At 45.2% G+C, this 26,374-nt stretch overlaps 1 protein-coding gene across 1 annotated transcript in view; it reads right to left on the bottom strand.

The window, feature by feature from the left end:
- The window catches only part of RPAP1 (RNA polymerase II associated protein 1), a 296,667-nt gene that overhangs the window by 235,891 nt on the left and 34,402 nt on the right, over positions 1 to 26,374 (bottom strand). The window contains exons 6-7 of the mRNA XM_086937236.1: positions 21,633 to 21,803; positions 11,824 to 12,204 (exon numbers count right to left, since the gene is read on the bottom strand). Of these exons, the coding sequence (XP_086793362.1) occupies positions 11,824 to 12,204; positions 21,633 to 21,803 (552 nt within the window). The remainder of the gene's footprint in view (positions 1 to 11,823; positions 12,205 to 21,632; positions 21,804 to 26,374) is intronic.

Below are 26,374 nucleotides of genomic sequence, written 5' to 3'. Positions count from 1 at the left end.
AGTAATGAACCATCCTTTGTGCCTGTAACACGTGGTCTGTTGCAGAACCCCAGAGGACAAATGTCTGTGACAAAGTATTTTAATAGCACCTTGATATGATGGTGGGTTATTGGGTATTTATACATAACCGTGTTCTTAAATTAAGTGGTTGGTTGGTGTTTTTTTAAATAATCTGTGAAATGACAAGTCCAAGAGTTTGCCGGGGAACCCGTTTAGCATATAGAAACATTAATTTAGCAATTGTCCTGTTTAGCGAACAGCATATTTAGAATGAACATGAGGGCTAAGGCGAAGAGAGAGAGCTCAGTGCTCACAGGAGACGAAGAACATGGATATAGTTGAGTAAATGACTGGGCAAGTGCGATCATTCACAGTGATGCAAAAAGGTGCAATCCTGGCAGCAAGATCTCCGGCATGTAGAGATAATCTCATTGATTGACAGAGTAAATGGGATTATTCTAACAGTTTTTCTTTTCGTTACATCAGGAAAAGCTCTAGCATGACTTTTTAATGCCAGACCATGTGACAATATCCTATGCAGTCTCTAAAGACATAGCAAGTTGCACTTTTATTCCTTTAACAGTGATCAAATCTTTTACTAACTCTAATGAGACAGAACTGACTGACTGTTCTAGGTCTGATGCTCATCAATGTGATCGAGTTTTGTGCAGGATGGACACTTAATAATCCGAGATCAAACTCTGATCTCTTAGGAGTGCCTTACCTAACCAGAGACATCTGCCCCACAGTGTTTACAAGGAGAGAACATCGCGCATTTCGACTTTTTTACGGTGACACTGGAGAAAAACAGGCTTTTTGAAGAACAGTAGTGGTGGCAGACACTTTTGGAGGTCTTTCCATTTCCCATAAAGGGATCTCTCATCCTCATCATGCTTGCCACATGTATGTGGGGTGGATATTGTGTGGGTTTCAAAGGTGGACTGGAGAATGGCGTGTGTAGGTGCAGTCCTAAATAATGGTCTCCTGTGTATCAAGTTGGAGATGTCCAGCTTGGACAGTCCAGCCTGTATATATAAACTGTTCCTGTCTCTCTGTTCGAAACCTGTGTACCCGGAGACCGGGTGGTTTCCAGCCATTCCCTTTGTCTAGTGTAGATTTCCTCTCCACTAGGTGAACTCACCATCCCTTATTTCCCAAGCTTTGGCCATTTCCTTAGCAAAAGAAGTAGATGGAGGCGTTCGTTACGTAGGACCTGTGAATTCTTCTGACTGGAGAATCTAGGCTCAGAATGAGCAAACTCTTACTAGCAAAAAGAGCAGATTGCTCACCCGGGTCTAGAGGACCCTATGAAACTTTTACATAGAGCAGACCCTCTGATTATCTTTCGTATGATGCCCTTCCACTCATACATGTACATGGTCAAAATCAGGACTACCAGATTGACCCATAACTGGTAGTTGAATTCCAGTGATTAGAGGCTGATTCACTCAGTCTCCCAGAAGGGTCACCATGTGAGTCATATGGTTTGCCCACCACAAACACACCACCCGTAAGCAGAGCCTAAGGGTCTTGGTCATCCCAGAGGACATATTCCAGCCGATCTTCGCCTCCTTCTCAACTCTGTTTGCTATGTGGCAGCTGGATCTTCAGTCCTTGATCTGCCACCTGCAGACCCTAGCAGAGCGGCCTTGGATATACACGGTGTATTGGCAGCTCACCAATAATGGCTCCTGGCACTACTTCAGAGTCTTGTGGGCTTTACACCCTCGATAAACTTTTTAGGACTCTCTTCACAGCTGGTCTTCGCCTTCACGCTGCCTTCCAATGAGGTGCTGGGCTCAATCCTCATTCTGCCACGATCATGCCCCAGTAGGTTGACTCTGGTCCAACCCAAGTGCAGTGCCAGCTGCCAGCTCATTGCTCACAGCTCCAGGCTCTTCCTCCTGCCCTCTATGTCAAGCTGAACTCTGCAGCCGCCTGGGGCTGGCCGGTATGCCCCTTCACCAAATTAGTTGAATAGCAGACCTTTTATTTGCTACTCTCCTGTACTTGCTGCCTCACTTATCTCTCATCAGCACAGGCTACCAGGTGTCCTGGGGAGTAGCATATTTCTTTGTGGCTGTTAACAGCTCAGCCATACTGTTCCAATCAGCTGTCTGTGGTGTCTTCTTGCTTTCCCCAGGGTTGTATGTTGCAGTTATATCATAGTACGGGAAGATTAAGTAGGAGATATCGGATTGGAGTCAGAGCTCTTTCAGAGCCCGTTTGCCTTGTTTGGTGTCTTGGCCATGCTCCCCATGGCTAATCCTTTCTCAAGGTGTTCCTCACTCCGAGAACATGTTGAGATTCTCTCTTGGACCGTCTTTCCTGCTGCAGATCCAAGCATGCCCCTTCCCACTCTAATCACATAGGAAGGCTACTAGGAACTTCAGGTATTATGTTCATACTGCAGGTATGAACCATTAGCTCTGGCAGACTGGCTGTTAGTCTGAGACTAGCTTTGGTTACACAGCAGCTCTCTGGGTACTCTGCTGGGCACTTCCTACCGTGGTCAATAAGAGATTGGACCTGGAATAAAATGGGGTGGCTTGAATACCACTTTATAAACATTTGCCAGACGGGGATGTGGATCCACTGTGCAAGGTATCAGAACCGGTCTGGTTCCTATTCAAATGTAATTTTCTTGCTGCTACTCCGACACTGCCTTTGTGAATTGTGATGCCTCTCACAGCTGGTAGCTGTAGGGCCAGCTACAAGCATCCAAAACAAGAGCACAACAAAGGGTCAGATCTGTCCAACTGGCAGCCATCAGCCCTGTAATCACTGACCGACAACCGGGCTGGACCTCCCTAGAAACTTCGTCACCTGTTCCGATTCATTGATGCTTTTATTCATCGCATTCATATCCGCCCAGATCGCCGTGAGTTCTAGTTGCATGGTGTCCGTGTTGCTTTTAGTTGATTTAGCTAAATCATGAACTTCTGCTAACTTTTTTTAAGATCATGTCCATAGTGCTTGTCAGGTCTGACCTGGCTTTGATTGGAGATTCGGAGGGTGACGGTTCCTGGCGCACTTTTTTGTTATTGGATCAATTGTCCCTGTCAGCCATTGTCAAGGAGGGTGTAGGCTGGTGTAGGCGTGACTTAGATTGTTTGGTCACAGTTGCAAGCTAACTTGATAACGGTCCCGCTGCCTTCTCACTTGTCTCCTCTTGTACTTCCGCACCTTCTGGCAAACTTTATTGGACTGTGACAAAAATGCTGCGTAATTTATGGGACGTGGAGAGACAAGCAGCCTAAGGTGGACTAGTGTAGCTGCGGGCTATGAATAGATGAAGTAGACCGGCAGATGGTGTTGGCAGAGAGTCGCTGTGAGGGTACGCCTCCTCTTTCCTGGTATGGATGAAGAGAAAGCAGGATGGTGCTCAGAGCACTGTTTATGGGCAGGGCAACACCGATCAGGCTAGAGTTGTTAATGTCAGTTGAAGACAGTGGGAATAGAGAGTTAACCACGAGTCTCAACGAGTCTCAGCCCAGCAGGGATGGATGGTAGTCGGAGCACAAGCGCAGACAGTTCAGCAAAGGGTGTATGGTGGTAGTGGCTCACATATAAGCAGGCAAACTCAGGAGATTAGCAGCATACCTGAGCACCTGGGCACATGAATTGGGCACCTAGATTGAGGCAGAGATCCAGATTGATGGCTCATATTGAGGATCAGGAGCCGGGCGGGAGGACCATTTGGAGTAATGTGCCACGTTGAGATCCCAAGAGGGCTTTTAAGGCTGAAAGGCTTAGGTGTCAGCGTAGTGCGGGTTCCCGAACCGCCGTCGCCGCCATTTAAGAAACTGGAAAGAAAGTGCGGAGGCTCCCAAGATAAGTCGAATCGCGCTGCAATTTCGAAGCAGCCAGCAAGCGTGAGGGAATAAAGGCAATGATCTTTGTGATGAGTGTGAGGTCGATCGAGTGTTCATGCAGCTGTGAGAGCTGTGATAGCTGGTGTCATGGCGGTATTTCTTAGACACTAACCGCCATTACAGGGTCAGGCAGAACAAGGATTGTGCGAAAAACTCTCCTTTAACCATGGCCGCTATTAAAACCACCCACATTCAGTTACGCCAGGGTAGAGTAGCAAGACAGCGCTGTGCGGCGGTCCAGGGGTCACCAGCACCGAGGATGGATGCCGTGTTGAGATCGGCTACGGGATTCGGTGAGCCATTTTGAGGCTTAGCGTAGCCGAAATGAAGGTCGCTGTTGGTGGCAGCGATTCAGTATTTGCCGGCATTAAAGTTGGAAGCTGTAACCGCAATATATGCACCGCAGTTAGGAGCAGCGCAGCCTGTTTTCTCCGGTCCAAGATCGAGGATTTCACTCCTGAAATCGGCCTGTATCGCTCCTCTGTTTGCCGAGCGACACGCTTAGGCAGCCATTGCCGCTGCCGTCCAAGCCACGCCGCCCCCGCCCTGAGCCTGACATTCTTAAAGTATTCCTGATTACTTTGTGTAAATACAATAGCACAGGTCCTGATAAATGGAGTAGTGTCTTCTTCATTTCCATTTGAGAAGGGTGTGATGCAAGACCCTCATCCCTATACTAAACCTTGGGGATTCAACCATTTCCCCAGTCCAATTAAGGGACTGAATTGGGGAAATAGATATGAAAAGCTCATCTCGTTATACACAGATGACTTGCTGCTATAAGTTAGACGCCCTAGAATGATGGTAGGGACAGAGACTTGTTGAGACACTTAAAAAGCTTAAGGAAGTGTCTAGATTACAGTACAGACTGACTGGGAAAAATTAAATGGCAGAACCATCTATCTGTTGAACCACATATTTTTAGGTATCTGGACATTCACATAACTCAAGATCCACAACGAACATAGGACGTAAACTTAGCTCCCCTGCTCGAGGTCACACATGCGGACTTAAAGCAATGAAACTCTATAAACCACATAATGTAATGACTCGCCTAATTTAAAATGTTCACTCTGCCCAAGCAATTGTATCGGATACAAAAATGCTCCTTTCAGAACCCAGACCACTTTCAGAAAATACAGACAAAAACCAGAGATTTCAAATGGGCTCACAAAACACCTAGAGTAGTATGTGTGAAGTGCCTACAATCGTGGGACGATAAGGGTCTGGCAGTGGCAGATGCTTAATTACATTACCGGGTGGCAGAGCTATCAGTATTAAATGAATGGCTATCTGGAAAGAGTGACTATCCAGCAATGCAAATGGAAATGATGGACTGGGCAGACAGTTCTATTACTTGCATTAAATGGTGACAACTTACCCTCAGTCAACAGGGTAGCAGTCGTTTGTACAAAGAAGGTAATGAAGTGGGTCGGATGCAAAGTGAAGATAACATGCAAAATGCCTCTTTGCAGGTAAGCTGTGCAAGATTTGTCAAAAAACTTACATGGTTAACTAAATGGGACGCTATTGGCATTTGTAGAGCGGAGGAGGTCTAGAATAAAGCCCACAGGAAATTATTTGTACAGCTAACAGAGGAATTTGATCTACACATTTCACAATTTTACAAATATTTTCAACTGTGTCACGTGCAAATGACAGAAGTAGTTCCTGAATATAGCCCACTAGAAGATGAGGTCACCATAAGCCTTATTGAAAGGAGAAACACATTACAGAAATGCCTCGCCCTCAAGTGGTCCCTGTAAGAAATTAGCCTTTTCCACGTAGTCACCCAAGATTTTTCATCCTTGTGTTGAACCCTATATTTTTTTCAGGTGTCAAACCTCTGTAATTTCACCCTGTGAACCCATGGTAAAATTCAGCTGCTCCCCTTTTAAACATAGTCAAATTGACATATTCCTAATTGATATATTTAACTTATATACAAGTCCCAAGAATATGGTACAAAATGTATCCAGGGCCGGAAGTTGAATATCACTAGCGGACTGCAGCACCCACTATGCCATTCACCACAGTGACCGTGTAAATCATGACATCAGGCCTACCAGTGCAACTTGTCTGTAGCAGTGTAAAGACTGAAATTCAACCAGTTAAAATTAAACCCTTTGACGGGTAAAATCGCTCTTTTAAATATGAATAGGTCTCCCCTACGTAGGTCTTGTCGCCCACAAGGAAGGGTGCACGGTATTTAAAAGTAAAGCATGTTAAAATTAAATTTTACCATGTCCTTACAATATCTAGCTCCCAAAAGCAATTTTTTCATTGTGGCAGGCCCCACTGTTCTAGGCAGAAAACTAGGGTATGGTGTAAAAATCCTAATACTGTATCTCAGCAATGGGACTAGATACTAAAATGATTAAGGAACAATTTTTAATAGTTATTAAAAATCCAATTCAATGGTGAAATCAGATTTTATTAAATATTAGGGAAAATAACAATTTAGAAAGTTACCTTTTCTCTGCATGAAGTTCCCGGAAGCTAAATTTCTATTTGCTCTCCAATGCCTCCCAGCCAGTAATTAGTATTTGGAGAGGTCTGAAAAGTGCTCCTAGAGCAGAGAACAACTGTCTGGGTGTGGGTAGGTGGTGGTGTTCCCTTCAAAGGATGACCAGTGGGGTTGAACCCAGCAACTCGAATAACTTCAAAGAGGCCTTCCCTGTCATAGGCAAATGTAAACTGGCATCGGGCCTCAACCCTTCCTTTGTCCCCCCCCCCCCACCCCAGCCAGGTAGGCTCCAATCACAGTGGGCCTCTTTTTGATATTCATGTGTCAAATCCCACTGAAGTGTCAAATCCTGCTTGACAGGTCTACTGGGGTTTACATACAACACTGGGTGCACACTTGAAAGGCAGGAGACAGGTTGCCAAAACAATTCTTATGAACCCACTGTCTGGTTGCCAGAAAACCCTGCTTTGTTTTACTAGACTTCTGCCTCTCAGTTTTTATTGGGGTTACACTGACTTCCCAATCTGGATTTTAGTGTTAGATATAGAAAGACACTAGGATTATTATAGTACACCCACTACACACATCCCCAGGCCCTAAGAGCACAAGTTTAGTTTGGCTAAAGGCTTTCACCATCTTGAAAATGCCCAAAGTAGGTAGGGTTGGCACTGGGCCATTTTACTCCATTTGTTACGGTGGGTCCAGGATTTATTCCCACCCACTAGCTCCTGCCAGGTATGAAATGAAATGAATAAGACTCTTCTATAGCGCATGGCTACTCCGGAGCATCCCAGCGCTTAGAAAAGGACCAAAGGGGAATTAAAGTGCAGAGGGCCAGGGCCAGAGGCTCTAGATCCTAGGAAAGAGCAAGGTTTTTAACTTTTTCTGAAATGCAAGCAAATTGAGCTCCTGGCGAAAAGATGGAGGAAGGGAGCTCCACAATTTTGCTGCATTGTATGAGAAAAGACGGCCACCAGAGCGGGACCTGTTAATTCTAGGGATCACTGCATGATTCAGATCATTGGAACGAAGGTTTCTGAGAGCTTTGTATGGTCGGACCATCCCATCTAAAATAGGAGGGTCTTTCCCGTAGAAAGTTTTATGTGCCATGCAGAGTGTCTTAAAATGAATCCGCTCCTTCACCGGAAGCCAGTGAAGGGCGTTCAGCGCGGGACTATCTGAGGAGCGATGACTGGTGCCCGTTAGCAGTCTTGCCGCCGAGTTCTGAACGATCTGAAGTTGCTGGGTCACCGATGCTGGAGCTCCTAAGTAGATTGCGTTGCCATAATCTATCCTAGAAAGAATTAGTGACTGGATTCGAATTTCTTTGGACTTTTTCTGGTAATTGAGGGAGGATTTTGCGGATTGTCTTTAATAGCCCGAAGCAAGTGGCCGCTGTTTTTCTTGCCTGGGGCCAAGGCTCTTAATCTCAGTTTTAGGAGTGGGGCCAGGACCCAAACAGAGGGGCCAGGATATAGAGTTGTCAAATGTGGCTCGCCTTCCGAGTAACATCAACTCAGTCTTTCCGCCGTTCAGCTTGAGATGGGACTGGTCCATCCAGCTTGCGACCGCTTCCAGACAGTTGCACAGGTTCATAGGAAGATGTTCTTCCGGGTTCAAGGAGACCACCAGCTGGGTGTCATCGGCGTAGCTTACCAGTTGAATCCCGAAAGGGGCCACTATCTTCGCCAGGGGAGCCATGTACACGTTAAACAGTGAGGGGCTGAGGGAGGAGGCCTGTGGCACCCCACACTGCAACGGAACTGGGTGGGAGCAACTGTTGTCCGCAAACACCTTGAAAAACCTATCCCTGAGGAAAGATTCAAGCCACCTAAGGGCCTTGCCCGTGACTCCGATGTTATTAAGGCGAGATAGGAGGATACGGTGATTAACCATATCAAAGGCGGCGCTGAGGTCCAGGAGGATGATGGCCGCGCTGCCACCTGCGTCCAAAATCCTACTGGACTCCTCAACCACCTTCAACAGAGCTGTTTCTGTTCCTTGACCTCTTCGGAACCCTGTTTGGGATGGATGAAGCAGATTGTGTAAGTCTAAAAAAGAAGCCAGTTGGTTGTTGACAAACTTTTCAGTCAACTTACTGATACCCAGGAGCAGGGAAATGGGGCGATAGTTAGAAAAATCACCTGGGTCAAGGTTAGGTTTCTTTATCAAGGTCTTGACCATAGCCATTTTCCACTCTCTAGGGACCGTACCTGACTCTATAGAAGAATTAACCAAGTTGACAATAGGTTTGCTGATGACAGGCAGGACTGAGTTTAGGATGTTCATTGGGGCGGGGTCAAGCGGCGAGCCACTCTTTATGGCATTCAGAAGAGGGGTAGAAGATCTTCCTTGAGAAGAGAAAATGCAGAGAGCTGAGGAAAAATTGATTTGACCGGGGTAAAAAACAAGGAGTGGGGTTCAACAGAGGATGTGGGAGGAAGCGTGATGAGGATCTTTTGAATTTTAGTGGCGAAAAAGTTTGCCAGTTCTTCACAGCGGGCGCCTGTTTCATCTGAGGTGGGCAGCGGATATGGGGCTTTTAGCAGGGACTTTACAATTCTAAACATCTCTCTAGGGGCGTTGGCGGAGGTCTCAATTTGGTCTCCGTAAAAAGTAGATTTGGCGGTAGTTAGAGCGGACTTATAGTTCTTTATGGCGGCTCTATATTTACTTTTCTTCATAGGATTGAAATCTTTCCGCCATTGCCTCTCCTCCCGTTTACACTCTTGCTTAAGAGTCCTAAGCTCCAAATTAAACCAAGGTTGGTTAAGGGAGCCTTTCTTTTTAATAATAGAGTGGGTAGCATGTTGGACTTTTTGACTCAAATCGTAGGTCCCCAAATCTTTAGTCAGATCTGTAGCAATGCAATCTAGTGGACTATTAAAGTTCAAGTGCCCCAGCACCATAACATTGGAGACTGTACTAGCCAGGTCCATTACTATTTCAACCAGTCCTTCATGGAATTGCCCTGGGGGGCCAGGAGAACAATATATCAAGAGCCCTGAAAATGAGGTTTCTGGGGATAGCGAGATGGAGAAATGTGCACTTTCACAGTCTGAGATAGAACTATCTAACAAACGACAGGCTATATAATCTTTGTAAATAATGGCAAACCCATCTCCATCATTGGACACTCTGGGCCGATTCACAGAAGGAACTTAAGACTCAATCCTAAACGGACTACTATTTTGGCATTCACAGAATGCACTTACTACTTTTGGGATTCACACAATGAACTTACTACTTTTGGTATTCACAGAAGTTAGGATTTAGTCATAAGACAAACTTAAGACAGACTTAAGACATACTTAAGTTAGGATTTTGTCTTAAGTCTGTCTTAAGTCTGTCTTAAGTTTGTCTTAAGTTTGTCTTAAGTCTGTCTTAAGTCTGTCTTAAGTCTGTCTTAAGACAAACTTAAGACAAAATCCTAACTTCTGTGAATACCAAAAGTAGTAAGTTCATTCTGTGAATACCAAAATAGTAGTAAGTTTAGGATTGAGTCTTAAGTTCATTCTGTGAATCGGGCCCTCTGTCCTTATGTTGGATCAAGTATCCAGGCGGTAAGGCCTGGACAATACCGGGACCAGAGTTTGGTCCTAACCACGTTTCAGAGGTATAAATGTGGCATCCCCAGGCACCCTGCTCATAGCACTCCTAGCCCTGTGGAAAATCAGAAGAGGACTGAACCTGCTGTCTGCAACCTGAGAAGAGCTCAGAAGGACCTGGACCTGCTCTCTCTTATATCCCAGACAAAGAAGTGGTCTCCAAGGATCATAAGGATGACCACTGGTTGAAGATACAAGAACACACCATGCTACAAGAGGCCTTTTTCTGCAACTGCCAGATGACTGGACCTTGCCGTTTGACCTCTGCCTGGCGCCCTGTAAATCTCTAAGTGCTCCCTCCTGTGGTGGACTCAGACTTCAAGGACTAAAGTAAGAGGGTAACATCTTTAACCAGGACCATCTTGGGTGGTGTATTCAGACCACGCACATTGGGTTCAGCATCATATTGCGCCTCAGTCTACTACAACCATTGACTTCCATTGGCCATTTGCGCTACGTTGCGCTATCCCAACTTAAAACCAAAAAATAAATCATATATCCATTTCCCTTCATTGTTTTTTTGTAATTTTGGGATTTTTATTTTGGGTTATTTCTAGCAGGAGTTGAGCTCAGGTTAATTTAGTGATTTTAAGCATTTACCCTGACAATTCCAATTTCTTACAGCTCTGAAAGGATGACTGCACTTAAATCAGCGTGGAGAATTATGTATGCTCACTGGAAGAAAAATGACTAGGGGAAGTTGAAAATGGCAGCCCGGACCATTTTAATCTCAGCCAAACTATGACTCACCCAATTAAAATACATGCATAGGGCATAGTATATACCTGAGAGGCTGCAGAAGATGGGCAAAATGCCACTGTACAAAATTTCTGAGCTGCCAAACCGAAAAATGGGACTTCACCTACATAACGTGGTAATGTAAAAAGAGAATAGGATACTTGGCCATTAGCAGAACTAACACTACTGCCCGTGGCTCAGTCACCGAAACTAGCACTGCTGGAAATAATGAAGGAGGAGGTGGGTTAGATATTGATTGGCTTGGGATGTTTAGTCGGTAAGAGAAACTCAACTAGAGATTGGTTGTCAATGGCGGCACCCCCAATACATTAGTGATGGCAGGCCATAGATGGATGTGCCATACTTGAAAAATCAACATAACTTGCAAGAGGGTGCCCAGATAAACACACTAAAATATGCAACACACTTTGGTCTTGATATTTAAATTAATATGCCTATGTTATTGTGCGATCGACTGCATGTAAACTTGCTCCACAAGTGACGTAACAACATATTGTTCTGCCTTAAGCAGTTAGGTTTTGTTCTAATTGAAAACTAATAAAAAAGGATAAAAATAAATAATAGCACTGGCTGGAGAATAAGTTATTGTGTTTGTAGGTTCTGCGACTGTTGAGGTATGCACTCTTGTCCCCCAAACTCCCTCCCTCAGAAGCTAGGAATTGGTCGCTTTAATTACCCTGAGAGTGAAGTACATAGAGTATTACACTTTGGCAGGTTTGCAGACTGGAGGCAAGCAGCCTCAGACATCAGATCTGGCGCCCAGGAGCCAGTCTGCTCTGTGGCCACCCCAAATGAGGTCTGACATGGGATATGGTCACTGCTGAACAAAAATCGCAGCATAATTTGAATAGTGAAAGATGCAAACCAATTTAAAATGGTTTATTTAGGAAATGGATTCTTGTGCTTATATACAGATTGAATAGATGTTAGAAGCTGTTATCAAGGGAAACAATAACTGCGAAGCCTAGGGCGGAAGCTATGCATTGATCTTGGTATCGGTTCACATTTGATTTAACATATTTTGATAGGGAGGGGCAGAAGGTCCAATTTGATTATTTTCAGGCTCTATCCATAGCATATCCATTGATTGGACTACTGTGGTGTTATTTCTTACCTGCAATTTCCATTGTTTCATCCTTGTCCTTCAAATTATCTTTGTTCGTGGAAGAAACTATGCTGTCATCTGTCGCAAGTTCATCGATGTTCAGCAAAGTCTCCATGGTTTCTTCCTTTGTTGGTTTCTCCACATTACCACATGATTCGGTGCATCCATCCTTTGATGAAAAATCCACAAGTTCTTCCTTAAGTAAGTCCTCTCTCTTTGGTGATGTGAGTTTACTTTGTTCCTGTTCACAGGAAGCCATGCGTACTCCAGTCTGTAATTCATCCCAAGAACACACAGCAACTTTATCGTTAGGCAACTTGGGTAAATCTGTTTTCATTCTTCTTGCTCCTCCTGAACCTTGGGACTTCAAAAAGGAAATCAAACTAGGATCTATGGGAAATAAAAAGGAGGCTTATGCTTAGAAGGTTAACACAACACGTTCACATATTTCAAGATACCCTGTTGGAAAATGGAGACTGAAAGCAGATACATTTTTATGTTTCAAAATCATTAATGATGTAGCTTGTAACTCGGTGTACATCACAAAATAAACCATCTCTAACGGGTTGAGTAATCTTAAGCCCATTCAACATGAAGGGTTGGCCCGAATGTAACACTTCAAAACAGAATCTCACAATTCCCAAACAACATTAAAACTGTTGCAAAGTGACACCATTTGGGGTGGTCACATCCCAGTTTTTATTTTTTTTTAGGGACTCACCTGCTGGTAATCCTGAGCTCTAACACTGAGACACTACTATCCAGTACCCAATTAATGTGCTCTGATCCCTATAACATGTCTAAATTGGATTAAACGCTGATTAGCAGATTTAACTTTCCTATAATGTCATAATACATGCAATGGCATGGGACATTAACTGCCACCTGTGGGCTGTAGCATTAGCAGTGAAAACGTGGCTTCAGACCTACTTTATGTAGCCTGATCGCAGCAGCTTGAGCCCTGCTGCACAGACCCGTCCAAATTACTCTTTTCACAAGTATGGAAACCAGATTCAATATTAAATAGGTCACCCCTAACACAGCATTGTCGCTGCTCAGGATGCAGATGGCACATAGATAAATTATAGTAAAGATTATAAAATGTAATCTGTACCTTTTCATCTGTACCAGCTACAGACTACATCCAAAGACTTATTTCAGTGTTTCAAAAAAGTTAAATTGAAGTCAAATTGGTAGTAAATATGTTGGAAATTTAACTTTTCAAAAGTTTCCTTTACCCTGCCTGAAGCTTCTGGAGGCTGATTTGCATTGGCTCACGGGCAACTGCCTAGACTGTACGTGCCTGAAGAAGATGTGGAAGGGGTGAGAAAACTGTTTCTAGATCAGAGAGAAAGGCCTGGGAGCGGGTGGTATTTTCTTCCCCTGGCAGGAAGAAAAGCTCATGGGCCCAGGAACTTAATTAACTTCAAAGAGGCCTGCCCTGTCACTAGCAAATGGTAGGTAACACTTTGAAAGTTCCAGGTTTTGATTCCCTCGTCAGGCTGGCACCAAACCCAGTGGTCGAAAAGCTACCCCTAGAACCAGTTTTGAGTGACAACTGAGGAGGGGACTGCTCGTTACCCTGGCATACCTCTGGGTGGGCACACAGGCTCTGCATAATGGGTGGATACTGAGGGATTATTTGTGCTAGGGCAAACAGGATTTGATGAAAAAGTGGGTGGGGTGCCTGAGGGAACTGCTACCTGGATGGTTAGGGAGTGCCCAAGATTTCCCCCCACCAACTAGTTGGTGCCATGAATAAATGTGACTCTCCAAGGCACCTCCTAAGAACACTTTCTGGCTCTGCGGAAGATGAGAAGAGGACTGGACGTGCTCTCTGTGACTGAAGGGAACAAACACTAAGGGTCTAGGCCTGGTCACCAAAACACGTAATCTCCAAGGTTCCGTTTGCTGACCTACTTTGGGTCTACAGGGACCCAACAAGCTGCAAGAGGACTTTTCTGAAAGAAGCCTGATGACCAGTGACAGCTGGACTTGGACTGGGCTTTGCTGTAGGCCTCTGGTTGGCACCCTGGCAGTCTCTTAATGCCCTCCTATGAGGTCAAGGGGGCCTTATATGAGTACTGCCGTGGTTGTTTGGGGACCAGAATAAACTTTGGAAACTTTGAAAAACTTTTCCTCCAGAGTGTCCTGTGAAAACAAATATCAGACTGGTATCAGATTCAACATGAATTTCATCACGGTCAAGACTCCCAGAACCTCCGAAACAACAACCAAGTCCGACCTTGTGTTGGGACTTTGAAATTTTTCAGTGAGAATTCGCCAAAGCTCCAGAGGGACCAACCTACCTAAAGTATATAGTTTTCAGTTCCACAACTGGTGCTAGATTTTCAGCTGCAGCCCGCTTAAGGAGGATTTTTCTTCTTTAAAACAGACAAATTCCCTGTCTGTACATAACTTTTTTATTTCCAGACATTCACCTGGACTAATTGACTAGTTGTTTCTTACCGTGCCTGTATCACGGTTGGACTTAAATCGTCCCTAGATACCAGTCTACCGCTTCCAAAGTCTATGATTTGTGCTATGGGCTTTTTGTTTCTATTTTCACTTAGATTTTTAAAAATTCATAGCTCATGTTCCCCTTTTTGAATTTTTGTCGTTTTGCTTATTTTCCTTACATATTATTTTATCACTTTATTTCATCATTGGATGTGGATTTTTATTGTGTTTTGTTTGACTATTTCTACGGTGTATTCACTGCCTAAATACTTTACACGTTACCAGGGATGGAGCACAGGTTTATTTTATTTAATTTGTGTTACACCTACAAACTGGTGGCCTTATCCTTCGAGGTGGACACTTGTCCACCCTAAATAATAAAAATCCACTTTCCTATAAAAACATAAAACATTTTAGTTTGTGTGTCTTCACATGTCTGTGGCTGCTGGGGCCTTTTCTGACCCCCTTCCTTCTCTTGAGGTGAAGTTCACCACCTCCCAGGCTTTTTTCCTCACTCCCCACCTTCCCCTATCCTATTGAAGACATGTTGGAGATCCAGGGGACCCACAATGGGGTATATGCTGCCACTGCTGTCGATTTCTTTTCTGTTAATGTTGATCGACTCCTTTTGTTTTCTATTAGTTTGTTCAGGAAAAAAGAAATGCATGTGAGGTTTCTCTTATTGTTCATCAGATATAGACTAAGGCTGTGTGCGGACCTGATGTGGTTGCTGTACTGGGTCCTCTGCCCCAAATGTGGATAAATATTCAAATTGTTTTATTTTGATTAAATGATCTACTAGACTGTGATACTTTATTCTCTGTGATACAGACATATGTACTGCAGTCATGTTGTGTGCTATCCCACTGCAAATAAAAACAAGGTAAACAAAACATACATTCCACAAACATACAACACAAAAACATACACCTTGTTTGTGAAAACATGAATACCGAGTGCAATTTGTGGGATTGGACTATAAACTTTAACACCAAAATGTGTTAATCTAAGTAGCAGATGTCTAGAGAACATACCATTTGAAATGTTTACTTACTTATAAGATCATGTTACTTACCTTCAACTATGGCTCCCCTTGTATTCTATGCATGCTACTACATTATGAATATTTTCAATAATTGGGAGAGGAAAGTCGGAGTAACATAACAGTAAACATTAAAATAATGTCTTCTGTATCCAAAGTTATAAGAAAGCAGAGAGAAGTACCTAAAACAGTATGTTCCAGAAGTCTATTTAAGAAGAGGCGTGGAAAAGAGAAAATGAAAACCAGTAACACAATGTAACAAAAAAGTAACTCACACTATGAGTGTTAAACACATGGGCTACAGCAGTTGAAATTACCCATCAGGAATAAATGCAAACAGATGATGTGCTATTTTTCCTAGTACTGACTGAAATGCTATTTTTCCTGGTAGAGCTCGTCACTTGCCTACTAACCTAACCTACCAGTGATTTTCCCACAGAATTATATCTCTTGCTTTTCTCCCTCATAAATCCTACACCATCATGTAAAGAACACAGGCGGAGTTATTTTGGCAACTGCTACCTTTCCTGTCCCAGAAGGATTAGAAAAGATCTCCACTGGCTGCCAGTGCAGGCAAGGATCAATTTTAAGGTTCTTGTCCTCACTTACCATGCCCTTCACGGTCTGGGTGCTGAGGACATTGGATCCCTTGTATCCTTCTACACTCCCGGCAGGGACCTGCAGTCAGCTCATAAAAACCTTTTGATTACACCTCGAATCACCAAGGCAAGGTGGGGAGGGAGAGCTTTTTTCTCCCTTGCCCCCAAACTGTGGAACACGCTTCCTGCCAATCTTAAGGCTCAGCCTTCGCTTGTTCTTTTTCAAAAAAATCTTAAGACCTGGCTTTTCTCAGAATCTTACCTGTAAGCTATTCTCTTTTGGGTTGCTTTTTGTTTACCTCTCAGCTGGTTTCCACCATCTGCGCCTTGATGCCCCCGGGTTAAGTAGCGCCATACAAATTTACTTTCATTCATTCATTCATTCGGTGCATATTGCTTGTTAGCAGCTGCAGCAGTAAACCACTGAATCGGTTTTCCTTTCACTTTAAATTTGAAATTAAATATTGTATTCAGGAGTATGTTTTACGAACCAGTGTAGTATCAGGAAGTAATCAAGCGCTTTACAAGTTGAGGGCATATCTGAGTGAATGATAATTGTGAAACGAGAAAGAACTGTACAATTTATACAATGGGTGGCGGAGGGTGTTATATCTACAAGGAGACCAAGGGAGTGGTAGTAGAAGGAAGGAGTATAGGAATTCCTCGCTCATAACAAACTTCTCCAGTGGGGCGGCAGAGGATTGTTTCCTGAGCTTGTTTCTGAATTGCAGCAAACTAGGGTCAGGTCTGATGATGGGGTCGGAGGGGTGGGGGTGAGTTCCACACTCAGAAAGAACAGACTCAGCACCTGTCTCTTGATTGCCTTCCTTTTGCATTTTTCCAATTTATCATTGGCAAAATATTGGCTCCTCGTATTATTGGGTCCACTAGAGATGGAGATAGCACTGCAACTACATTATCAATTTCTACTGAGTTTAGAAAGTTTGAAAAGGGTGTCAAGTAAGCCTGAGAAGACATGCTGCATGATGGCTCAGAATAGTAAGCCATTTTAGTCAATGGTGAAAACATAAATGAAGTCATGCGACTACATCTGTGCGAAGAAGAGTGAGGTTCAAGAGCAGGACAAGTTAACAAGATCTAGACAGGGCTGTAGCACTTGATGAATAAAAGGCTCTTTGTGATGTGCCTACTTCAGCCACAATCAATTAATCAATCAAGACACTTATAAAGTGCACTATATACCTGTGAGAGTTTCAATGCGCTGGCGGGGGGGGGTGCGGGGAGGGCTGCTGCTAGTGATCGAAGAGCCAGGTCTTGAGGTGTCTTCAGAAGGCCAGTAGGTGGGTAGGGAGGGTGTTCCAGGTCGTGGCGGCGAGGTGGGAGAGGGATCTGCCAACGGTGGTCGTTCTTCGGACGCGGGCGACTGTGGCGAGGGCAAGGCTGGCAGAGCGGAGCTGGCGGGTGGGGGTGTAGAAGTTGAGTCGTCTGTTGAGGTATGCTGGGCCAGTCTTGTGGAGAACTTTGTGTGCGTGGATGAGGAGTTTGAAGGTTATCCTCTTATTGACGTGGAGCCAGTGCAGGTCTCTCAGGTGGGGTGTGATGTGGCTGCGGCAGGGACGTCTAGGATCAGACGTGCTGATGCATTCTGGATGCGTTGCAGTCGCCTCAGGAGCTTGGCCGACGTTCCTGCGTAGAGGGCGTTTCCGTAGTCCAGCCTGCTGGCGACAAGGCCCTGGGTGACAGTTCTTCTTGTCCTTGAAGATCCTGCGGAGCATTCTGAGGGTGTTGAAGCAGGATGAGGAGACAGCGTTGACCTGCTTGGTCATGGAGAGGGTGGAGTCGAGGATGACCCCTAGGTTGCATGCGTTGTCGGTGGTCGTTGGGGCTGTTCCTAGAGTGGTCAGCCACCAGGAGTCGTCCCAGGCTGGGGGGGTGGAGCCAAGGATGAGGACTTCCGTCTTGTTCGAGCTTCAGTCGGCTATTCCTCATCCATTCGGTGGCGGCCTTCATTCCTTCGTGGAGGTTGGTCTTGGCAATGTGAGGGTCTTTGGTGAGATGATCAGCTGGATGTCGTTGGCGTAGGAGATGATGTTGAGGTCGTGCTGTCGGGCGACGTGGGTGAGGGGTGCCATGTAGATGTTGAACAGGGAAGAGTCCTGGGGTACACCGCAGATGATTTTGGTGGCAGTGGAGTGAAAGGGGGGGGGGGGGGGGGTAGCGGACGCTCTGAGTTCTGCAAGGGTGAGGAAGGATGTGGTCCAGTCCAGGGCCTTCTCTTGGATCCCCGCGTCGTGTAGGCGTGTTCGTACTGTGGGGTGGCAGACAGTGTCGAAAGCGGCTGACATGTCCAGGAGGATGAGGGCCGCCGTTTCTCCGTTGTCAATCAGGGTTCTGATGTCATCGGTGGCCGTTAGAAGGGCGGTTTCGGTGCTGTGGTTGCTGCAGAACCCGGACTAGGACGGGTCAAGGATGCCGTTCTCCTCGAGGAAGTGGGTTAATTGTTTGTTGACGATCTTCTCGGTGACCTTCGCCGGGAACGGGAGCAGGGAGATGGGTCTGAAGTTCTTGAGGTCGTTGGGTCCGCCTTGGGTTTCTTGAGTAAGGCGTTGATCTCAGCGTGCTTCCAGCTTTGCGGGAAGGTTGCTGTCTCAAAGGAAATGTTGATTACTTTCCAGGGGTGGGGTGCGATGGTTCTGCTGGCTTTGATGAAGATGTGGTAGAGGCATGGGTCCAGCGGTGATCCGGAGTGGATGGTCTCGCTGGTGTCCTCGTCGTTGGTGCTGGTCCAGGAGAGCAGGCGGCTGGTGCAGGTGGTGGTCGTGGGGTTGGTGGTTGACGGGGCAGTCATGGCGTTGAAGCGGTCGTGGATGTCGGCGATCTTGCGGTGGAAGAAGGTGGCCAGAGAGTTGCGCAGGTCTTGCGAAGGCTGGATGTCGTTGGGTGTTGGAGCTGGGGATGGAGTGTTCCTTCACGATGTTGAAGATCTCTTTGCTGTTGTGTGCGTTGTTATCCATGCCCTCTTGGCGGCTCGGATGAGTTGGTGGTGTCTGCTTGTGGGCTGCGTAGCTGTCCGGTGTTTGTTCGCGGAGCCAATTCTTCTCCAGTTTCCGACATGTTCGTTTGAAGTCCTGGAGGTCTTCGGTGAACCAGGTGGCTTTCTTGTTGGTGGGGCTGTTGGAGGGTTTCTTGAGCGGGGCGAGGGTGTTGGCGGCAGTGTCGATCCACTGTCTGAGGTTGTGGGCGGCGGTGTTGGGGGTGGGAGGGATGGGGGGGTTGGCTGGTAGGCTCTGGGCGAGGGTGTTGGTTAGCTGGTCTTCTGTGACCTTGCTCCAGTGGCATCGAGGCATCTGCTGGGTGCGGTGGTGCGTGGTGGGCTTCCTGAAGGTGAAGTGGAAGCAGTGGTGGTCGGTCCAGTGGGGTTTGATGGTGTGGCTGAAGGTGACGTGGGGACTTGCTGTGAAGATGGGGTCAAGCGTGTGGCCGGTGGCGTGGGTGTCACGAGCTGTCTAAGTCAGAGGTTGGCTAGCTTGTCGATCAGGGTGGTGGAGTTGGTGTCATTGTTGTTCGAGGTGGAAGTTCAGGTCCCCGATGAGGATGTAGTCTGTGGAGGCGAGGGCGTGTGTGCTGATAAGGTCGGCGATGGAGTCGCTAAACTGTGGTCGTGGTCCGGGGGGTCTGTAGATGAGGGTTCTTCCGAGGGTGGTGTTCGGGTCGGTGTGAATCTGGAAGTGCAAGTGTTCGGCGGTGCTGAGGGAGTCGAGGGTGTTCCTGTGGATGATGGCGATTCCTCCTCCAACGCCGTTGCTGCGGTCCTTGCGGGAGATCTTGTATCCTTCCGGGATGGCTATGGCGATGTCGGGTGCTGAGGCGGTGTTCAGCCAGGTCTCCCTCAGGAAGGTAACGTCTGGGGCCGTAGAGTCGAGGAGGTCCCAGAGTTCGACGGCGTGTTTGCGGGCGGAGCGGGTGTTGAGGAGGATGCATCTGAGGTACTTGGCTTCTTTTGCGCAGCGGCCGCCATATATGGTGAGGTGGGAGGGAGGAGCAGCTGGGAGGGAGGAGCAGCGAGGCCAATAGGGACGAAGGGGGCAGGGCAGTGGGGGACGCAGAGGCGGGAACCGGGGATGGGAGGGGGTGGAGAGGGAACAGAAGGCAAAAGAAGGGGAGCAGTGGGGGCTAAGGAACACGCTGCAGTGGGAAGAAAGGGCAGGACCCAGAACAATTGGGCGAATAGAGTCACACAACCCACAAATACTTAAAGTGAGGGGAGGCCAGAAAGACGGGCAAAGTCAGCAGCGGGCCTCGAACCCTGGGCGCAGCGGCAGAGGCTGGCTGGGATCACTGGTGCAGGCAGGTGGAGCTGCACGGTGAGTGGCGCGCCCTGCTTGGCGGCACAAGTCATTGGCAGACTACGAAGAACCGTGAGGAAGTTATAAAATGAGTGTAGACAATGGCTATGTTGACAGGATGCTAGTACGGCTGGCTACCAATGTTGAAGAAGAACTGAAGCTGGCATTGAATACGATAATAATGCAGTAAATGATGCAGGGTAATGAACTGCAAAGGCAATTACAGAAATAATTAATGTAAAATGTAGATTAACAGCAGAGGCTGTGTTGAAAGAGATGAGGAAAGCTCCACAGCATACTCAATATAACTGTAGGTTCATATTACTGATCATCACAGAGGGTCATACATCTCGATGATAAAGGAGTGATGAACGATGAATGTGCAGTAAGGTTGTGAACTTAAGTGGCAAGTCGATGATAAAGGAAAGTGCTCATGCATGTCATGTGAAGACGGTCTTGTCGCTGAATGCGTATGTTTGCTACAAGACAAACTGCATAACTTGGAAAGAAGCATCTGGTGCTCAGAGAGTGAGTAGGCAATGGACATCTAGCATTGTTGATAAAGCAAGGTCATAGGTCATTCAAAACATGTCTTCTGATGACGAAAAGAGATGTTAAACCGACAAAGTGGAAGAGCATACTCCGTCAATGTTACACCAAACTCACTAAATGAGATTTGAGACTTTCTGTGATAGTGGGAAGAACTTAATACCTCAATAATGTATTTGTGCTGAGACGGTTACTAGATAAAGAATCACATAACTTGGAGAGACGCAAACCAAGTAAGACCCATTCTGTGACACTGAAGTGTGTTACACGATTTGGGCCACTTTCCAGGAACAAAGGTTTTCCAGCTATCAGAAATTACACAGAGAGTGCCTGATAACTCCCTTACATAGAAATGTATGGTCTAGAGGGTTAGTAAATGAAGTAGTTCTAAGTAATGTCTCGCAGTTACGTAGACAATGCTATCACTATTAAGTTTATCACTGACATGCATGTTAGCATCAGCTAAAGTTGCAAACAACCGTAGAGAAGTATTCAGTGACCAGCCTAACGAGGCAGCATCAATGCAAGCCTAGTAGTTCCAAACCCCATTCAATCAGTGCTTTTTTGTAAAGGTTGCCAATATGGGGATGCCACCTAGAGAAATAATAATGATGATTATATTCTTGTGCACATCTGCAAATAGGAACTAAAAAAACATCACGTACACATTTGGCCATCAGTGTTGAGCATTCTAGTTGGTGGATGACATGCTGAGCAGATGGTATTTGTTGTTAATTCCAGAGTTACTCATACAGTAGTTATTTCTTTAGAGAGATCTGCATTTCATGAACTAAAAGTCCATGATCAGAGGAAAGTAAACAACAGAAACAAGTGTTAACCTCAGAAACGTTGTTAACTTACCAAGCTGGGCCAAGAGTCTCTCTTGCTCAAGACGGATCTCCTCCTTAGACATGCCACGCAGGCGATCAACATTCTCGCAGTGGATTTTTTGTGCCTCCTTCTGACTGCCTTCACCAGGGAGACCCTGTCCAGTGATGATACGCGGTCCGGCAATATTCACACTTGGCACACCTGTAAATTGTATCAATATCTTGTAAATGATAACAGATGCAGATCCACCAAAAATGTAACATTGCAACATTATTCAAAAGGCTGGTTTCATCAGAACACCAATTTACTCACTGATTTGGAAATAAAATAGGTTAATATACGTTGGTCACTAACACTTTAATGATATGGAAATAAATAAAGGTGGGAAGAAAAAAAATAGAACAAGGTCTGTCCCCACTGCCTCTTGATATTTATGTCCTTCCAAGATAATTGTGTGGAGATACATTCAATCCCATATTTAACATCACAGACTGATCCTCAAAACCATACTCTTGTTTCAATGATAGAGAGTCACACCAGTTGGCTATGAGGGATTAACAGGAAAATCTATACACTCAAAGCTATGCCTTTCTACAAGCTTTCAAGACTTCAGTAAATCCTATTTTCTTAATCTCAAACCTCAATAACACCCACAAAGAAATGCTTCAAAACCAAACTGCGTAGTTCACACATTTTCCTAAAGGATACTTCGCCCTGAGACCTAACGGTGATTTGTGCGCTATACAAGATTCTTTGATTTTGACTTCCTAAATGGCTCTGAGAAACAAGCAGGTGTGTATATTTTTCCTTTCTTTGTTGTAATGGTAATATCTTTCAAGCCATCAGTCGCCCTCCATTCCTGTTTATGTTACCTGTAAATGTGCTATTATACTTATATCGGATTGCTTTAAAAGCGGTTTTATCTAAATGTTAAGACTAGGACACTCACACATTAAAAATATATGTTTTTTTAAAACGAAAAAAAAATCACCTAATTTTTAAATATTTATTAAAACTGCAGAATGTCACCTACATTTCAAGATGCTTTATTCACCACACAGTAAACACCAACAGTAAAGTTCAAATGTATTAATTTCGATTAAGCATCAGGCAAGACAAATACAAGTTACAGGAGAATCGCTTTCAACATAAATCAAGTAACAGGTTTCATGCAGAGGCATGTCTTTAAATCCTTGACTACACACAGTGTCATAGTCATTAAATAAGATATTGCCACCTCCAAAATAAAAAAACCCCATTAAAGTGATGGTTGCACGTAAGGATGTAGTATGGGCACTAGTGAAACTGTGTTTACTGATTAACTAACAGTGAATGCATGTAAAATACAAGCATTGGCACCGCCAATAGGTCTCGCCTTTGAGACCATGTAAGGATTATTAAGGAGATGTCCTTGCCTGTACTTAAGGTATTGTTTAAGCGTTAACACATTTATATAGAGTCCTTCATTTTAGTTTTAGACCTGTCTAAATAATGAAGTAATAAGTCAACAAAATGTGCTGCATTATGCTGCATAATTTGCCTTTTCTTGCCGTATAATTTACTAATCCTGCTGCATAATTTGGCCACTTCCTCTTGCATAATTCCAGTTGCCCAAAAGGCTCCTGCAGTGAGCCGCTTTCACTGGAGCTGTGTACTGTTGTTGTAATTGCATTTATATAGCGCTTACTACCCTTGACGAGGTGTGGAAGAGCTTTTTGGCAAGTAGCATGCTACTCTGGAACCGAAAAAGGATTTGTGGTGAATTAGTATAGGGAAATATGAAATAAAGTTGAGCGGTGGACAGGCGAGTTTGTTATTTGGATTGAAAAATGATATTGTAGGAATAGAAGAGGGAAGGGTTTCCATTTATATGGTGCTTCCTACCCCCGATGAGGCGCGGAAGCTCTTTTCAGCGGGTAGCACGCTACTCCAGAACCCAAACAGGATTAGTGGAGAATTAGTATCAGGAAATATGAAATTAATTTGAGCAGTGAACATGTGGGTCTGTCATTTGGATTGAAAATGATAGTGGAGGGATAGAAGAGAGTAGGGTCTAGAAAGTGATTGTTTTTTTAGTTCACAGCAGTAGGAGGAGTGGGATGAGTAAAGGGGAGGTGGGGGAGGTAATCTCGCTAGCCTGAGGTCGTTGGAAAACCACAGATGCACTAGAAATGTGGAGGTCCCAGCAAAGACCTGGTTACAGAACCAAGATGTGTTGTTGGGCCAGGTTTGTGATATATAAAAAAAGCCCCAAAAAGTTTAGTTCATGTACCGTTGCTATTGTGTCCTGACTAGAGTTCCTATTTGTAGTGGAGAAAGAGTGGGCAGTCCCATACAAATGTAGGATGTTTCTCTAGTGGTTAGTTGGCGTTCCTGGTGACTACTGTGTGACCCTAGACAAAGAGTCTTGGCTTCTAGTCCAAGCTTTGGCGCTTGCTGTAACGCGATGCAGACTTAAAATCAAAAGACAAATAGGAAGGTTGTGAATTTAAAGACTTGCAAGTACCAGAATGGGCTGGACAGTAACAACTTAATGTTGAAAATGCAGAAGATCTCTTGTCTGAAAACAGCCACACCTTAACTTAAAGCTTGCGCTCTTGACCAAAAACTTTAGTGTGCTTTCAAGTACTGTGCCAGTTGCTTGTTTCCATCCAACGGCATTACAGCGCTCCTTGAGCACCAGAATAAATGCGCATGGTCTGGTCATTTTTGTTCATTATATACATTAACAGTAAGATTAATTGATTTGCCAATAATAACAAGATGTTACGTCGACATCAGGACACTTGTCTCACTTCTAAAGTTGGCAGCTCTGGCAGGCTACTTTCCCCCCTCCCCCTCCTGTTTATCGTGCGGTTATTGCTGTATGTGCTCTGGAATGAGGTAGAAAACCAGAGGGAGGTGCTTCATATATTACTCCAAGATTGCGAAGATATCAAAACTGAGGCGAAGTGGAGGGAAATCGACTGCCAGGGGGAACCCCACTCATAGGACCACCAAGCAGACGTTTTAGTGGCAAATGGGGACAAGGTTTAAGCTTTTTTTTTTAGTTTATGTAACAGACCTGCATTATATTTCCAGTTTAAAAGCAAATGTTGAGGCTGAAAAAGCAAGTCTGAGATTTTACACCCTCAGCTTTGCCGTCTTGTGCTAGGTTTCAGTCATTTTAAGTACTACCTGGTGGAAACTCCAGTTGACAAGTGGAGATAAATGACAGGTTCAATTAAGTTTTCATTTAAGTGAAAGAGAATGCAAGGACTTAAAACCCAGTGTTTAGCTGATGGTGAATGCCTAATACCTGGTCATGACACGTTTAAGGCTTACAACACTTTTTTGGTAGGAAAAAACTTCACCATATGCTCCTGCACTGTATTTAAACGTAATACTGTAACCAACTGGTTTTTCCCTACCCCTATTCTGTACACAAGAAGCGCCTTTAAAACAGCGTTTACAGATGTGTCAACTTATTCCTCGAACCTAAACTCTAAGAACACCTACTTCACAGCAGGGCTTCGAGCTAAGAATAACAACCCTCGGAAATAGTGTTCGCAGCGGGAGGGGGTGACTTTACAAATGCTGATGCCCATCTCATTGCTTCCTACAATCAGGTAAAATATTGTGATCTAAATAGAACTCACGAGGCAAGAGTAAATACTATAATTGCAGAAATGCTTAAAAATTCAAATAGGGCAATGATTTCCTTGTTCTGGACTTCGAACACCGCTGAGCAGAGATTAGCTTTCTGCCTGCAAAGTAAACTGAGCAGGTAAAGGGGGTAGAACAAAAATCTGAACCTGTAGCGCAAACAGGGTGCAGCCTCCATGCCCAGTCAATTAACCATTTAGGGACCATCTGAGAATACACCCCTGGTAGAGCTGGAGGCGCTGCGGCGGAGACGGGCACCAACGGCGCACACTTCAGTATGCCTGCACTTCGGGTATAATGTACCGCCAGGGAAGCCCTCTACCCGCGCCTTAAAGTGTGATTTGCTCTCAGAGAGGGAGCCTTGAAAACTAAATCTGGCCCATTTTGAGAACCCAAAGGCTTTCTAAAATGGTGTAATTTGCTCCTCAGAGGGCCATGTCCTCGGTGCATGTAGCAGTTTCGAAGTACCATTAGTTTGAGCCTTAACTTTGTAACCGAGAGAGTTACACGGCAAAAGAGTTATTACGTTTTAAAGTACATGAAATAGACGGCAGACAGCCCTTTCTTTATTCCAACTTCCTAGCGTAAAAGCTGTAATGTTTAAGTTTGCCCAGCGTGACTAGAAACAACATGAGAAAAAAGTACCGACAGATGCTCCGCTGGACTTACTGCGAATGCCACTGTAATAAAGAGGAGCATCGCTTCTGCCACCGCTGTCCTGTGATGGCCATGGCAAGGTTAGCTGGTGCCAGTAATCCCAGCAGAGCAGAGAGAGGAGGCCGGTGTGTGAGGGGAGACAGGCCAAGCTTTCACTGAAGACAGCAGCACACCCGAGGTCAACAGGTGTTCACTGGTAAAGCTGTCCTGTTCCCCACACGCCTCCAATGCCTGCTGTGTGCTGTCTAAACAGCTGTAACCAATAAGGTGTAAAAAATACAGCACGGCCACGCTGAAGCTGCGTTCACGGCACAGTGCACATTCTATGCAAACAAGCATTTGCAATGCAATCGGTCTCGCCTTTGGGACCTTATATGTATTTAGCTATGCAGCACATTGGCCTGGGTGCTGAAACATCTACTGTTCTTTAACATGGAGGTAAAGGAAGCATCAAACTGTGCGACACGCTA

Source organism: Lissotriton vulgaris, chromosome 9, assembly GCF_964263255.1.
Source record: "Lissotriton vulgaris chromosome 9, aLisVul1.2, whole genome shotgun sequence".
Lineage (NCBI taxonomy): Eukaryota > Metazoa > Chordata > Amphibia > Caudata > Salamandridae > Lissotriton > Lissotriton vulgaris.
The sequence above is the reverse complement of the archived record's forward strand: the minus strand, read 5'-3'. Positions and strand labels throughout refer to the sequence as shown.